Below are 17109 nucleotides of genomic sequence, written 5' to 3' on the forward strand. Positions count from 1 at the left end.
CTCGCGGGCCGCGGAGGGGGCGGGCGGACCCTGAGCGAAGGGTCCACCGAGGCACGCTCCGAAGCCTGATCTGGGCTTCTGCCCCTGGGTGTGCCACCGCGAGCCTCGGCTGCCACCGCTTTCCTGAGGGCGGGGGGGGGGGGAGGGCATTGACCTCGCCCTGCGGGAGAGAGGGGCGTTCGCCTCCGGGAGAGGGAGGGAGGGAGGAGCTAGGGCCCGCAGAAAGTTCGCCTCCTCTGGGGGCCGGAGGAGGTGAAGTGGGAGGAGGAGCGGGTTTCAGGCTAACTCGGAGCTACGTGCAAAACCTTGGGGCGGCGTTCAAGGCCCCCTCCCACACGCGCGCGGAGCCGAGCGCCCTGCTCCTCCTCCGGCTGCTGGCGTAGCCTCGCCGGGAGAAGGGAGCCGTTCCTCTGGCGCGGGGACAGCTGCAGAGCTGCAGGCAGAGGAGGAGGCCGCGGCGAGACGGGCAGCACCCCCAACCCGAGCGAACCCCTTTGGCGCGGGCGGAAAAGGTGGCATAGGCGGCCAGCACAGGTTCGCCCACTCGGGACGCGCACACCCGCACGCACCCACACACCGCCAAAGGACCCTCCAGGAGTGTCTGAGGACCCTCTTTAAGCCCCGGAGTCGTCCCTACCACCCTCCCCCAGCCCCGGAGACCTAGGCGGGGACCCCGGGATCGGACGTCCCCGCGCCTCCGGGCACCTGGCTCAGCAGGAGTCCCCCGGGTCGGGGCAGGGCGGGGTCGGCAGCGGCGAGCCCGAGCCCCCCCGGCGCCCAGGCCCCTCGGAGCCCTCAGAACCCACCCATGGGGTACCGGCTCCCCGCGTCCCCTCGCCCGGCCGCGCCCAGCTCGGCGCCCCCAGCCGCGCAGAGGAGGAGCTCGGCGCAGTGACCCGGGAGCCGCTGCAGGAAGCCTCGGCGGCGGCGGCGGCGGCGGCGGCGGAGGCTGGAGAGGCAGGCGGTTCCCCGCACCTCCAGGCGCTTCCAGGCAGCTCTCCAAGCCGTGCCAGAGGCCCGGCTGGCCATTCTCAGGTAGGAGAGAGACCCCAACAGAACTGGGGGGCTGGCTGAAATGGGGGAAGCCAGGAAGAAAGGTTGGAGGCTTGTGGGGGGCGGGGGGAGGACTAGAGGAAGCTTTACAAGACCAGGGACAGTTAAACCGATCGAGCACCTGCTGTGTGCCGGGATCATAGGCAACTTTACATATCTAGAGCAAATGATACTAGTTGAGCACCTACTATGGGTCCGGCTGAGTGCTGGGCCCTTTACTTCTCCCTGGTAGGAAAGACTTAACTAAGCTTCTACTATGTGCTAGATGTGTAGCTAGGAGCCTTCCGTTTAAGGGACCTAGAGCAATAGCCATTTAAATAGGAGGACACTGAGGCTCAGGGAGGAAGTGGCACTTAACCTTCCCCAAACACTCCCACTCCCTTCCTGAGCTGGCTGCTGCCTGTGGACCTGGATGGAGCTCCCTGGTGCCGCCCCCCCCCCCCCCCCCCAGCCCTGGTGAGGACTTCCTTTGAGGAGGGAAGATTAAGCAATACCTTCCTTGTTCGGCATGTCTTGAGCTTTTTGGGGGGTTGGTGCAAGAAGCAAGTTCCCTGAGTGATTCTTTTCCCTGGAAGTGTGTCCTACATTCGGCTGGCCACAGGGCCTCCAAGTACCTCTGAGGGGCTCTCTCTGCCTTCTCCCTTTGCCCCGCTTCCTTGGAGGATAACAAAGGATGTTCTGGATTCCTGGCAGGTCGGAGGCCAGGCTGGGAAGGGGCAGCCGGCTCAGGAGCCCATGATTCAGGCTTGCAGTGACAAGGCAGGGTCCCCCAAGACCTCTGCCTGCATTCCAGTCCTATGCCACCTGGCTGTTCCACCTGGCCCCTTGAATGCCTAGAGGAGGTGCCTCAAAGGAACCCACTTGTCAGGAGCTGTATTAGCCTCTAGACTTCTCGCTGAACAATCCGGGCCACACTCCAGGTTTGTTTCTGCAGTTCCCAGTTGATAGATGACCAGCACCACCGGCCCAAACCATTTGCTGAGCTGGTGAGAGGCAGGGCTGGTGTGCCGGAAGCTGACAGCCTGCCTGTTTTCTGCCACCCCGAGCTGCCAAGGGTGATGGGGTTGGCTTTGCAAAGCCCCCAGGACACCCCTCAGTGTGGGGATGGGAGCGAGTGGATAGCGTGTCCGTCCAGAGAGGCTGGCATGTGTGCTAATGGAGGAGGCTTGAGGTGTGTGGGAGGGAGAGGGGGAGCACTGGTTCTGTGAACAAGCTTTGGGGTCCCCCCGGGGAGAAGGACACGTCCAGACTCCTGTCCTGATGTCCTCGTCCATCTGATCCCCTCCATCTTCCAGGCAGGCCCTGAAGGGAGAGGTTTGGGGGAGAAGAAGGGGGTGAACCCACAGATGCATCGGCTAGGAGCCGGCTGGGCAGGGTTTGGGGGTGAGTCCTGGGCAGAATGCCTGCCCCCAGCTGTCTGCAGGGAGGGAGAGGGAGTGGGTGTATAATAGGCCTCAGGGGTCATTCCTCTGCCTGACTCCAGCTGAGGCTTCCCTGAGTCAGGCACTGTTTTGAGAAAAACTGGTTTTGGCCAGGGGGCAGGTTTTTATAGAGGTAAGAGCCCAGGCTTTGGAGCCCATCAGCCTAATTGTAATCCTGGCCTGGCCGGTAATCTGTGTGAGTCAGCCAGGCCGACCCCCAGTGTGCCCATCAGTTAGTAGACTGATGCTGGTCTGCTCTTCACGGGACCGTTGTGAAGTCATTGGAACAAGGAACACGAAGTGCCCGGCATGATGGGAGCCCGCCTGGCTGTTCCCCCGGGGATTGTGGGGGGGGGGCTGTTTCTGACAAGTGGGGTTCCACCCATCCCTGGTCTGGGACTTTCTGCCCCCCCCCCTCCGCTGGGTGCCCTTCGAATGGCCCCGGGCTGGGGTCAGCTGAGTGACCCAGAACTTGCATTTGGGTCCTTGTGCTGCTAGCGGTCCCCATTGACCACTCTCTGAGCCTCCAGGGTTAGGCTCTAAATTCTGGAAGGGCCCTTTGATCTCGGATGCCCACCTGCTTCTCACTGGGCGGCCCCGGCTGAGGGTGCAGGGAGGAGAGAAGCCAGGCCCACAGCTGCCCACAGTGCCTCCTCTGGGGCAGGAGAGGGAGGGAGGATGCGGGGACGGGAGGTGGAGCCCACGGAATCGCTGTCACCTGGTGTCCAGGTGTCTGGGTGCCTCACACAGCCCCACGTGGCTGAGGCCATGTGAAGAGTCACAGTTTCCTCTCGGAGAAGAAAGCCGTGTTTCCCTCTCTCTTTGCCTCTTTCTGATGCCTTGTCTCCTCCCTGACTCTCTGCCTCTTCTCTCTGACTTCAGGCCCATCCAGGCACTGATATGCGCACATCTGTACCAGGAGCCCCCGGGGCTAGAGGCTGGGTAGGCGGTGATGGAGACCAACATTGTCCCTGGGGGCTGCTGGCCTCCTTCCCTGTCTGCCTAAACAGAGGTGATCACCAGCAGAGTCAAGTTCCCTGCAGAGGGGCTAGGGAGGGGGCTGTCGTGGAAAAGAGGCGTGGGGCCTCTTTCCCCCCATCTCTGAAGGCCCAGGCTGCCTTGCCAGCCCCAGAGGACACGGAGAAGCCTTCACTGCTCTTGGTCTTGCGGCCTCCCTGTCCCCACCGCGCGCCCATGGGTGTTCCCGGGGCACCGAGACCCTCCTCAGCACCGCACCTGGGCCAGCCAGGTGGGAGGAGGAAGAGGGAGAAGGCCTCAGAAGGAGGTTTCGGGTGAGCTCCAGAGGCAGACCCACTTGCTTCATTCATTCATGGCTCATTTATTGAGCACTTGCTGTGGACATGGCACCGGAATCCCGTGGGATAAATGGAAAGAGGGCCGCAGGCGTGAATTGGGGGGAGGGGGATGTGGGGATCTTCGCCTCGGAGTCACTGTCCTGGCTCCCTTATGAACTACAGAGCCCATTCATGTAGACCTTTAAGCTTCAGGGTCCTTATTTGTGAAATGGGCAGGTGATCTCTTCCCCGTCGGCAGGTGGTGAGGAGACGCCATTGCGTGGGGCACACCGCCTGGGGTCAGATCTCTCTTTGCTGGTTACTGGCTGTGTGACCATGAACAAGTTAACTAAACTTCTCTGTGCCTCAGTAACTTCCTCTGTAAACTGGGGTAACACCACCTACCTTCTGGGGTTCCTGAGGGATGGAACGACTTATTCCACGCTCAGCACTTAGAACGCTGCGGCCTCTGTTGACTGCGCGGTAAATGTCAGCTACCCTGATTGTCCTGTACTTAGCACAGTACTTGGCACACGGCAGGGGCTGGGCTAATGGTGATGGTCACAGCTCCAGGCTCAGGGTCAGCGGTGTGCTGAGTGGGGTTATTGTGTGTGCACCTCTTTGCGATTCATTCATCGAGGTCCTCTTGGTAGCTTGGAATTGGCCGTGCTGGGAATGCGTATGCCGCAGAGATTGACAAACACTGCCAATAAGAGCTTTTTAAAAAGATCCTTTTGAGAGCTGGTTTACTGCACAGTGGCTCTCAGTGGGGCAGGGCGAGCGGATACAGGTGCCTGAATGCCCTGCACAGGATGTTTGCCAGGGGATCTCTCCACCTCCAGTCTCTTAGCATAATGGCAGACGTAGAACATTATGAGGTTGGAGAGAGCCTTCGGGTGAGTGGGTGCGGCATTCTAGGCTACTGCGCTGGGGCAGCCAGAAGGTGGGGGGGGGGGGGGACCAGCTGTAGATAGCATGTACAGCTCCCTGTGCACATGGAGAAAAAGGTGCTTCCTCTGGGCAGATGAACTCCACAAAGACAGCCCTCCCCTTTCCCTCACAGCTGGGTGCCTTGTGCAGTGCCCAGCCTGCACAACCGTGCATGGCAACGGCTGAGGGCAGAAGGGATCGCTACTCCAGCAGGCCTGTATCCACTTCTAGTTCCTAGAGAGGGGAGGGATTCCTGCTGGGGTGGGGCAGGGAGCGAAAAGCCTTCTGAGAGGAGGTGATATTTGAGCCAGGCCCTGAAACATAAAGAGAAGAGAGTGTTCTGGCAGAGGGACTAGCACGAGCTAAGAATTGGAGGCAGATCTCAGCAGAGCTCCAACAGAGCGATGGGCTCGGAGATTCTAAGGGGATTCTGGTGGGTGCTGACATAGGAAAGGAGGGTGGCGGGGCCGGGACTGGCCTCTGGGGGCTTATTTATGTTCCATTTGGGCTTTGGAGCTGGGATCCAGTTCAGCCTCTTCCACAAGCCCAGGAAGCTCCCATAGAAAGTTCTGGGTAGCCCTTGGAGCTCTGAGGCACTTGAGCTGTTCCTGGGTCATTTCTCTGGCCCATGTCCCCTAGTCTAGATCTCTGGGTCTCCTGGCAGTAAGCAAATTCCCAGGGGCTGGGGGTGAAATCGCTGGGCCCTGGGTGGGTGGGGAGGATGTGGTCTGGACACGGCCTTTCCCCGTTTCTGGGAAGGCTGAAAGGCCACAGCCCGCCGGGCCCAAGAAATGCTCTCTAGCGCCAACTCCAGGTCGTGCCCTGGAGTCACAGCTCCTGGGAGGCCCGAGTTGGAAAAGGACGGAAGGACCAGGGAGAGGTCAGGTTCTAGCAGGAGTTACTTAACATTTTGCCACCTCAGCGTGGGCCACAGCCCTGTGAGCCGAGTCCCTTTTACAGCTGGGAAAAAGTAACTCCCAGGGAACTTAAGCTCCTTGCCCACGAGCAATAGCGAACGGGTGGTAAAGTGAGGAATCAGGCCCCAGCGGTTCTGGGCCGGAGTCAACAAAGGGTGAATGGCCGCAAGGGCGACCGAGGGCACGCGTGAGGGGGGTGAATGAGGAGGAAGGAGGCCTCAGAGGGCACGAACGAACGAGCGGGCAGAGCTGCTAGGCCCCTTAGAGACGCCCGAGCCTAACGCCCCCGTCTTACAGACAGAAGACGGACGCCCAGACAGGAGCCGCGCAGAGGAGGCCAAGGCCGCCAGCAAGAGGCTGCAAGGCCGGGTCCAGGGCCTCCTGACACCCGCTCCCCGCTCTGTGCCGCAGTCCCAAGCCATGATGAAGACCCTGTCCAGCGGGAACTGCACGCTCAGCGTGCCCGCCAAGAACTCGTACCGCATGGTGGTGCTGGGCGCCTCGCGGGTGGGCAAAAGCTCCATCGTCTCCCGCTTCCTCAACGGCCGCTTCGACGACCAGTACACGCCCACCATCGAGGACTTCCACCGGAAGGTCTACAACATCCGGGGCGACATGTACCAGCTGGACATCCTGGACACGTCCGGCAACCACCCCTTCCCTGCCATGCGCAGGCTGTCGATCCTCACAGGTGGGTGCTGGGGGCGGGCGTGCGCGCTCAGCAGCGGACCGCGTGCGGACAGAGCGCGTGGCGTGTCTGCCGTCTGCAGGGAAGCTCCCAGCAGAGCCCCCTCATGAGGGTCAGAGAGGTGTCGCCGGGCAGGTGGTGGAGCTGGGGCCCAGATTCCGCGCTGTGTGGCCGTGGACCGAGTACCCGTGACCGTGGTGCCACCTTCCAGATCGGGAGCCGACACAGGCAGGCCCTGGGGCGGTCCCTCTCCGGGGAACAGAGGGGCTCCTGCCTTCCTCCTGCAGGAGGTGGCCCCACAGGGCTCCGGGGCCCGCGGTCAGTCTGCCGGGCTCGGGTCTGTGGACACCCCAGGCCATCGCTGCCTCTCAGGGCAGTAAAGGCGGGACCGGGGCAATGGCCAGTCAGAGTGATGCTGGGGGCTCGGCAATGGTCACGGGAATGGTGGTGGCGATAGCTAACACGTACTGAGGGCTGTGTGCCTGGGCCTGTTCTTACAGCTTAGCATGGATTTATTTCATCCTCACAATTAACCTAGGAGACGGGTCTTTTGCACTTTGCAAGTGGGAGGAGCGACGCCCAGAGAGGTTAAGCTACTCCAGGCGGTAACACAGGCGGTCCGTGGCAGTCGGGTGCTTATTCTCTACCACTAACCTGTCCTGTAGTCTGCTGGCCCTGCTGGGAACACTGGGGCGGCCAGAGAGAGATTGTCGGGGATTAAGGGGGCAGGTGGAGAGGTGGGACCTGGCCGATGCTTGCCTTCCTAAGGCGGTTTCACGCGGTGGCCAAGAGGGCAGCCCGAAACCCGTCTGCCTGGGGCAGTTGCTTCCCGGTTTTATTCCTCTGGGCAAGCAACTTTCTCTCTTTGCGCCTCGGTTTTCTCTCTGTAAGAGCCGCACATCAGCACCCACCCCACAGGCCACTGTGGAAATGAAGTGAGTTAATACAGCAAACATGCTTGCTGAACAGATAGTGAGTGCTCAATAAACAACGATCGTAACCCAGCATTTACAGAGTGCCTGCTATGGGCTACGCAGTCAGTCATTTCGTTTTCTTTTTAAAACGTTTTAATGTTTATTTTTGAGAGACAGACAGACAGAGACAGAGACAGAGCGTGAATGGAGGAAGGGCAGAGAGAGAGGGAGACACAGAATCCGAAGCAGGTTCCAGGCTCTGAGCTGTCCGCAAGAGCCTGACGTGGGGTCCGAACTCAGGAACCGTGAGATCATGACCTGAGCCGAAGCCGGACGCTTAACCGACTGAGCCACTCAGATGCCCCAACGCAGCCATTTCCTAAGCATCCTTCTCCCATGGCTGGGCAGTGATGCAGGGAAGGAATGAGCAAGTACCCCTCTAGCCATCACTAAAATAGCCCCCCACATCGAGATGCTTTTGCACCAAGAAACCCGTGCTGTGCGGACTTCTCCCCCTACACCCTGGCCATGCCCCGTGCTTGAGCACCCTGGGCAGATGGCTTCTTCTTGCGGGCTGTCCTTGCTGACCGTCTGACCCAGATCACATTTCACCCCCCACCCCGTGGTTTGCAGAGGTACTGTGTGGATGGAAGGAGCCCTGGGTTGACCTAGGTTCCAGTCCTGGCTCCACCACGGCTTACCTGTGTGACCCGGGGTCCGATTCTCGGTCTCCTTGGCTGTGCAACGGACATAAGCTTGCTTCCCCCCGCAGTGTGGCTGTGGGGACTGAAGGAAGGCACTGGGGACACTTCCAACACGTGGAGGTCAGCTCTCCTTGCCTTGGGGAGGGGACTGGGTGCCCGCTGATGTCACAAAGGCTAACACCAGAGGGAGGGAGAGCCATGTGGAGCAGGACCACGTGCGTATTTCCAAAATTAATTTTGAATGACACAAATAATATGCAAACACACCCTCCTATAAACCCGAATAAGCCTAAAAAGCCCCCTTGACCTGTGTCCCCAGCTCCAGGCTCTCTGGAAGTGGCCCACCCCCTCAGTCTGGTGGGGACTGTTCTGGACCCCACCCCCCTCCATGAACACACTGACCTTTACACTTGTATCCTGTTTGTAATAGGGAGTATTTTCGCCCGTCTCTTTTGAACGCGCACTTATCATTCGGAACACATCTGTCTGCTGCTTGCTTTTTTCACTCACCAGCTCGTGCCTCATTTTCCAACCTGGTGCAGAAGGAAACTCTGAAAGCCATTAATTCTGCCGCCAGCTCTCTTTCCAGCTGCCAGCCAGGCTGCCTCTGAAGCTTGGCATTGCAGTCTTGCATTTGAATATGTCAAGGCCGCCGAGTCCTCAGGGGCCCAGGATTAGCCTAATGGGACGGGGTTGGCATCCCAGGCAGAAACGGTCGCCAGGCCTGGGGCTGCCTTTTGCAAGCACCTCTCTAAACAGCCCACACCCCCCATTCCTTCCATCCCATCACACCCATTCGCCCAGCTTTATGGACACCCACTGTGTGCGGGGCCCTGGGGGATGAGGACGCAGGTGACACTGTCTCCCTCTGCTCCAGAGCTCTTGGTGAGGGGCATACCCACTGGCCGGAGCATGGTTCCGAATGTGGCATGCGCTGTTATGGCGGGACAAATGCCGTGCTCTGGGGGTCCGCAGAAAGGAGGCAGCCGTGCTTCCAGAAGGGAGAATGGCTGGATTCTCCTCTCCAGACGCTGGGCCAGTCACCGACCCCCCTGAGCCTCAGTCTCCTCGTCTGGGAAACAGGGATTTGGGCATCTCCCCCCGGGTTCTTATGAGTTGAAGCCAAAGTTCAGAGAAGGTGCTTTGGGCGTGAGCTTGTGATCCCTGTAGTAAGTTTTAAAAATTGGGATGTGGGCACTGCCTGTGCTCTCCCTGGCTCCGCAGCCACCTCCAAATTGCCCGTTTCAGACCCAGGGACCCGTCTTGAGTGATGCAGCGAGTGGAAGTAGGGACCGCCTGGGTCTCGGAGGCTAGTGCTCATTGGTCCATGATTTATTCAAGAAGCAGGGAGCATCTCCGTGTGCCAGGCACCGGCCGGGTGAGGATAGAAGCGGTCTAAATCTTGGCCTGGCCACATTCATGCTGTGTGACCTTGGGCCCTCTCTGAGCCCCTCTCCGCTCACCGACACCAGGAAGGTAACGAAAGCCCCCTCAAGGAGGTTTTGTGAGGAGCCGGGGAGGAACCCACGCTGGCGTGTTCTGATTGTCCTCTCCATACCTAAGACCTCTGAGGACGTGCCACACTCCATTCAGTATCCTGTGAAAAGCCCTGCCGGGAGGCTGTATTTCATCCCTGTGGGACAGATGGGGAAATGAAGGTTCAGAGAGGCCGTGGGACCCGCTCAGGGCTGCGTGGCCAGTAAGTGGCGGGGGCAGGATGTAAGCCTAGGCCTGACTGGTGCCAGTGCTCTGAGTTCCTACGACGTGTCAGGCGCTATCCAGGCCCTGGGGATGTGCACTGAACAAGTCCGGCAAGACCCCTGCTGTCATGGAAATTGTATTTATTATGATAACTCTAACACAGTCTGCACGAATTCGCAAGCCACTCACCCCACCGCCAGCTCTGCGGGGAACTGTAGGGGGAATTAACTGCGTTGTGCCACACGTTAGCTCATGTGCCCTTGGTCAAGGGCTTTAACCCTCTGGGCCTCAGCCTCCAGCTCTGGAAAATGGGGAGAGGAGTGACTCCCCCATAGACTCACTGGGAGGGCGGAGTCAGCGAGGGGAGGGGCGGTGGGAGTGGGTGGGGGGGGCGTGGGGGGGCGGCCTCACCACCTGGGGTCCCTCTCCCCGCAGGGGATGTCTTCATCTTGGTGTTCAGCCTGGATAACCGGGAGTCCTTCGACGAGGTCAAGCGACTCCAGAAGCAGATCCTGGAGGTCAAGTCCTGCCTGAAGAACAAGACCAAGGAGGCGGGGGAGCTGCCCATGGTCATCTGCGGCAACAAGAACGACCATGGCGAGCTGTGCCGCCAGGTGCCCGCCACCGAGGCCGAGCTGCTGGTGTCGGGGGACGAGAACTGTGCCTACTTCGAGGTGTCGGCCAAGAAGAACACCAACGTGGACGAGATGTTCTACGTGCTCTTCAGCATGGCCAAGCTGCCCCACGAGATGAGCCCCGCCCTGCACCGCAAGATCTCCGTGCAGTACGGCGACGCCTTCCACCCCCGGCCCTTCTGCATGCGCCGCGTCAAGGACGTGGACGCCTACGGCATGGTCTCGCCCTTTGCCCGCCGCCCCAGCGTCAACAGTGACCTCAAGTACATCAAGGCCAAGGTCCTTCGGGAGGGCCAGGCCCGCGAGAGGGACAAATGCACCATCCAGTGAGCGGGAGGGACGCCGGGGTGGGCGCTTGGGCGGTGCCTTCCGGGAAGTGCCCCCCCCGCCCCGTGCCCGCTGCCCGTGCCCCCTGCCCCCGACGAGACCCCAGTGGCAGCCGTGTTCGAAGGCCTCCGGCTCTAGACCGGGGTACCCCAGCCTCTGACCTCTGTGTGTTCTGCCTCCTCGCCGCTTCCCTCTGATTCTGCTTTTTTCGAGGTGCCCTCTCCCCCCCCCCCGGCGCATTTAGCCCCTCCCCGTGGGGACAGGTCACTGCGGGGCTGGGGACAAGGGTGGGAGACATCCGGACTTGTGCCGGTCCCCAAGTCAGAGCCTTCTCGTCCTTGGGGTTGGAGGAAACGCTGACGCGGGAGGGGCCGGAATCCCTACGTGGACGGAGCCTTCTGGAACGGTCACGGGTGGAAATGACTCCCGGGGTCTCCGCCGTGCTGCTTGAGACCCCAGACTCTCGCCCTCTCCGACTCAGCTGTTTGGGCCCCTGCCCCCAGGGTGGCCCCCAGCCGTCCCGGTCGGTCGGGGACGTGAGCCAGTGGCGGCTGTGTGTGTGAAGAGGGGCGTGGCCACGTCTCCCGGCCCACGGCCGTCCCTCTGGCGGATGCCTCGTCTGCTGGTTGTGTGTTGCTGATCGTTGTACTGTAAAAGCTACTGACGCCTCGTTGGCCAGACCCCCGCCCAAGTTGGACCCACCGCCTCTGCTGGGGATGCCTTCCTCCCCCTTCCCAGACAGGGTTCCCCGTGGCCTGCCTGCAGCTGGACACTGCCCTCGATAATGAGCTTCACAATTTACATTTGCACGGGGCAGGGGATGGGGCTACTTCTCCTGCCCCCATTTTGCAGAGGAGGTGGCTGAGACTCGGGGGGGGGGGGTAGGTGACATGTCCCAGCGCCCCCCCCCCCACCTCCCCGTACCCCCCACGCTTCACCTCCTTCAGGGCAGGGCTCTGCCTAGAACCACGCCGTCTCTACTGTGCTCGTTCCTCAAGCATTTATTGAGCGCCTGCAGGGTGCCAGGTCCACTGTGTGCTAGGAAACAGAGGATGAGCAGTGCACTTTATGACCCCGAGGCCAGGCCCATCCCCAGCCTCTCGGCCTGTTCCCCTTCACCCGCATGGCCTGTACCCACCCCTGCTGCCCCTCTGTCTCATGCATTTGGAGCTTTTGCGGTGGGGGGGGGGGGGGGCGTGCTGCAGGTGCAGCTGGGAGCCAGAGCTGAGCCCGGAGAGGTAGGTGGAAAGCTCCTCATGGGTCTTTCCCTCTTGTCTGGCGCTGGACTTCTGCGTCCTGGGTGTGACAGGATTTGAGCCCGTAGACCGAAGGCCTGTCGTCAGCTCTTAGCAAGTACGTTTTGTGTCTTAACCTCCTTTAAAATATTGAGATTTAGGGCTACAAGGAACCTTAGCGATCACCTAGTGACTCTTTCTGAGGCCCAGAGAGGGTGAGCAACTTGCCCCAGCTCACACAGCAAGTCTGTGAGCGGCAGAAGCAGGGCTAAGTCTGGGCGTTCGGCACGCACCCCGAGGTGCCCCTTCTCCTGATGCTCCCTCTGCCCTTGAGGCCTTCAGAGAATGGAGGTGTCTTCCCTGAGCCTGTCTCTAGATGGGTCTTTGAGGGCTCCTGTAAGTTCTGTGTACACGCCCACGTTTGTCTACATGCACCCGTGTGAACACCGAGATGTGCGTGTGCCCCGACTCCAGCTCTGCGTACCCGCTGCCTCCACCCTGCCACCTGCCGCTCAAGTCAGCGGCTCTGACCCTGCTTCTGTGCCCTCGCCCGGCCCCGGCCTGAGCCCTCCCAGTGGACTGGGTACCGTGGCCAGGGCAGGCGTGTGACCTGGTCCCACCCAGTGATGCCCCTGCTGCCCCACATCTCTGTGTATGCTACCAATTAAAGTGGGTTTGTTTCTAAGCTGTGTCCTTGACCAAGTGTATTTTTCTGTGTTTCCAAAGGGCGGCGTGTCTCTTCCTCCAACCAGAGCTGGCCTTTTCCTCCCTGGAATGCACCTGCCTGCTGCCCTTGCCCAGGCGGCAACGCTGAGTTAGTCCTCAAGTTTAAATACGTGGGGAGGGGGCACCCCAAGACAGGAGGTTGTGCACCTGTCTTGGCCCTGCCCTTCTAGGTCTTCTGGGGGGTGTATGCTGAGCTGTCGGTGTCCCTCGAGAGGGGTGGCGGGGTCAAAGACCCCCCCCCCCCGGCCCCATGGTTCATCAGCCCCCGGGGGCCACCGTATCTGAATTCCGTGCAACTCGTCTTGAGCATTCATTTTGCCTCAGGGAACATTTGGAACTGTCTGGAAACATTCATTTTAAGTTTATTTATTTATATCGAGAGAGAGAGAGAGAGAGAGAGTGTGTGTGCAGGAGGAGCAGAGAAAGAGAGAGAGAGCGAATCCCAAGCAGGCTCTGCACTGCCAGGACAGAGCCCGATGCAGGGCTCGAACTCACGAACCGTGAGATCGTGACCTGAGCAGAACTCAAGAGGTGGACGCTTCACCGACTGAGCCACCAGGTGCCCCTGGAAACATTTTTGAATCACCAAGACTTGGGTGGAGGGCACTGCTAGCATCTAGTGGGTAGAGGCCAGGGGTGCTGCTGCTGAGCACCCCCGTGTCCAGCTCAGCACCCCCATCATAAAGACTTATCTGGCCCCAAATGTCAGTAGTGGGCAGCCTCAGTTGGGACAGTTGGTCCCGGAGGCCAGGACATAGCCCAGGTCCGTGTGGTTGATTTGATGTACAACTTTATGGACAGAATTTAATAGACGCCGGGCAAGCAGAGCAAGCCTCGTGTGAGACGAGGCAGGTTGTGGGCGGGGACGGGGGTCGAGGGACAGGGACAAGGTCTCGTCCCTGTGCCACCCTGAACCTGCCACCTTAGGCCATGATTTTCCCTGGGCGGGAGGAAGAGGAGGGGACCAGCCATGCACCTGCCGTGTCTCACGCCGCCCTCATGTTTTCCAGCCGCATGAGAAACATCTCCCCTTGTCCACCCTTTCCCAGCCCTGGTCTTTGTAGAGGAGACAGGCCAACACCATCTCCTGCATCGCAGGCCGGTGCTAGATAGTAAGAGCTGGTGGGGAAGCAGCTGGGCACAGCAGAGCAAGCCTCCCCGGGGTGGGGTGGGAGGGGTGCGGCTAGAGTCTGGACCGCCTCCGCTCTCTCGCCCGACTGGCAACTGTAAGTCACGTCCTTTCCCCCTCCCCCACCCCCCCACCCCCCGGCCCCGCTGGCTCCAATATCCTCGTCTCTAAATGGGAGGTGGGATCAGGGCAGTTGGACAAGACAACACGTGACCAGCCCCTTGCAACCCTATGTTCTCTGCAAGAAGGAATTAATATTCCTATTATGTAATCCACAGCATTCCACTCATTGCTAAATAGAACACGCTTGCTCCAGCCCCGGCCCAGCCCGCTCCCCGCACCCCCCAGGCTCACCCTGGGTGGGGTTAATGATCACCGGGCTGGCTGTGGCAGAGAAGGAGGCTTGCCCGATGCAAGAGAGGGAGAGAGGGTACAACAGGATTGTAGGAACATTCCCCCACAGTGAAACCATTTACAGACAAGCACAGGACAGCCAGCTTAGCTCCTGACCTCGCGAAGGGAGCCCTGGGAATCTGATTTCAGAGAATTCTGCGCTGCAAACTCTAAGTACTTAGTCTGTTCTGCCTCCCTGAACCTGTCACTTACTCAGAAGAAAAACTTCAGTCTGGGTCACGGCTTGGTGGGGCTGCTGGAAAGCCAGCTGGGGCTCAGCAGCAAAGGCTGCTGGGAACAGGGGTAGGGACAGAGGGCTGGCCTTTGTTGAAGACCTACCGTGCACAGGGTGCCGTGCTCAGTCTGTTACCTGCACCCACTTACTGGATCCTCGTGGCAAAGCTATGTGGAGGGATTATGACTCCCTTTCTACATACCAGGGAACCGAGGCTCAGAGAGGCGAAGCCACTTGCCCGAGGTTGCACAGCTGTGTGGGCAGAGCTGAGCTAGAATCCACGTCTGATTGCAAAGCATGTTTTCTCCCCAGAGCTTTCATAACTGAGTTGGCTGAGGGGCTGCCCTCCGGAGGGAGAGAGGCTGGAGGGTTGAGGTCCGTCTGAACATAGTTCAGCAGCCTTGAGCAGATGTCATCACAGGGAGTAAGATACTCTGCGGCTCATCGCAAAAGGCCCAGCCCCTGTAATAGAAGAGCTTGACTTCTGTTTCATGGAAAAGTCCACCAGCGCCCGAGGGCGGCTCTGCTCCACAGGCCGTTTGGGCATCCAGGTTTCAGGCCGCCCCATCTCTTGGACCAGGCCACCATCTGCAAGGTCAGAGCCACCACCACATTCAGGTTCAGCCAGAGGGGTAGGGGAAGAGAGCGCCGAGGATACATGTCTGCTGCTTTCGGGGGCCTTGGACGCACCCCTCCCTCTCCCTTCCGCTGGCCACACACACCTGTGGGAAGGGCTGGGACAGACAGCTCCTTGCCAGGTGGCCCCACGTCCAGTGGCAATCCTCACGGAGACACGGGAGACGCAATCCGTCTGGCCAGCTAACGGGCCACCCAGCACCCTCCCGCATCGGGTCCAGGCCTCGGGACGCCATGTGTGCCCGACCTCACTCAGGAAGCGTCTCCACCTTCCCTGCTTCCTTAAAGCCGATCTGGGCTTTATTCTCCCCTGTCCCTCGATGAAAACGCGTCCATACCAAAGGCACTTCAGGTGGCAAATACAGCCTCAGTTACAAACCCCTGGTCCCTGTGATGACGGACATTTCAGTCTTTGATCAAAGGAAAGACCTTCCTTCCCACCCCCAGCTCGCACACAGAGGTCGGAATTGAGGGAGACAAGGACGGGCAGGTTCTCCTCTCTTCACTCTCTGGCTTCTCTTTTAGCTAATTCCAGTTTCTCTCTCCTCGGTCCTTGGGAGGTGGGTCTGGTAGGGGTGGGGGGGAGGAGGTCAGAGGAGCAGGGAGGTTCTTGTGTGCCTGGCACTGTGGTGTCGCGGTAAGACAGCGTCATGCTCGGAGCATGGCAGATGTTTCACAATGATATTAAAATCGCAGGCATAGTTTTGTAGATTTTTCCGAGACCATCCCACCATCCCTGGCAAGGGCTCACCTGTGGGCATCTTGGTGTAGGTCTGTGCATCTTTATTTGGATTGCTTGCTAGGTCCTTCCGCAGCCTCTAGGAATGGTCTTTTTTTTTTTTTTTTTAAGTTTACTTATTTATTTTGAGTGTGTGTGTGTGTGTGTGTGTGTGCGCAAGTGGGGGAGGGGCAGAGAGAGGGAGACAGAGAGTCCCAAGCAGGCTTTGCACAGTCAGCACGGAGCTTGGTTTGGGTCTCGAACCCGCAAACCCGCAAACCGCGAGATCATGACCCGAGCCAAAGTCGGACACTTAACCCCCTGAGCCACCCAGGCGCCCCACCTCTAAGAATTTTCTAATACCTGTCGGTTTCCTGTGCTGAGGCCTCTTTCCTCCAGGGTGCTCTCTCGGTCGGGGCTCACGCTCTCTTTCCCAAAACACCTTCTCACGGTGGACTCTTTCATATCATTGATATAGGTCGGAATTATGAGTCAGGCAGCTGGTTCTTGGCCGTATGTGTGGAGACTTTTGCCTTTGGTTTGGCACCTGGCTTTGGAATCTGAGATCAGTCTTGTTGGGTCTCAGCAGAAATGAAGAGAGAGGGTCAGGAGAGGCCACTGAGGGGATGGGAGGGCCGGCAGATTCGAAGTCTGGTGAGACCCGCCTCCTGGCTCACAGATGGCCATCTGAGGAGCGAGCTCTCTGGGGTCCTTTTATAAGGGCGCTAATCCTTATGTGGGCTCCTCTCATGACCCAGTCACCTCCCCAGAGGCCCCACCTCCAAATAGCATCACATTGGGGGTTAGGTTTCCACGCCCGGACCTTGGGGGGACACCTTGAGTCTATTACAGTCTATTTCCCCATTACTTTTTATTGTTCTAACGTTACATGAAAATATGATTTAGCTTGATTCCTGGGGGGGTTTGGGGCACCTTTCTCGATTTTGCCCGGAAGGAATTGCCACAGGTCTGGGCCCTGGCTCCAGGCCCCAGGTTGGGTTCCAGTCCACTCCACCCTGTTCCTTTTGGAACCCCTGGGGCTCAAGAGGCTGCAGTCTGGTGTGCCTGCCTCATGATGGGTCATCGGATCACAAAAGGGTGGGCGGGAACGTGAGACCTCAGCCCAGAGCTGACACACTGTCACCTCCACCATGTGTCACTGGCCAAAAGAAATCCCCCTGCCAGCGCACAATCCAGCGCCCGACGCACCCTGTCCGCTCCAGGGGAGTCACACGGCAACGGGCTCACACGTGTGTTCTCAAACAGAGAAGGCGTGAAGGAGGGCGAACGTGGCTTCATCGATCACACCTAGCTTCCCTGTGACTCAGTTTCCTCTTTTGGAGGAGAGAGGTGATCACACTGCCATCTCGCTGGATTGCAACGAGTTAACGCCTCGTTCTCAGGACGCTCTGTCTCGGGACCCAGCTGCTGGGCTGTGAGGAGCCCCATCCG

The 17109-nt window shown here is 59.6% G+C and overlaps 1 protein-coding gene across 1 annotated transcript; it reads left to right on the forward strand.

Moving 5' to 3' along the window:
* Window positions 1-618: 618 nt before the first annotated feature.
* RASD2 (RASD family member 2) lies at window positions 619-11405 on the forward strand. Its single transcript, XM_027070886.2, has 3 exons — window positions 619-1035; window positions 5914-6307; window positions 10059-11405. Exons 2-3 carry the CDS (start codon window positions 6037-6039, stop codon window positions 10586-10588), a joined length of 801 nt encoding a protein of 266 aa, XP_026926687.1. The 5' UTR covers window positions 619-1035; window positions 5914-6036; the 3' UTR covers window positions 10589-11405.
* Window positions 11406-17109: the final 5704 nt, after the last annotated feature.

This window comes from Acinonyx jubatus, chromosome B4, assembly GCF_027475565.1.
Source record: "Acinonyx jubatus isolate Ajub_Pintada_27869175 chromosome B4, VMU_Ajub_asm_v1.0, whole genome shotgun sequence".
Taxonomy (NCBI): Eukaryota; Metazoa; Chordata; class Mammalia; order Carnivora; family Felidae; genus Acinonyx; species Acinonyx jubatus.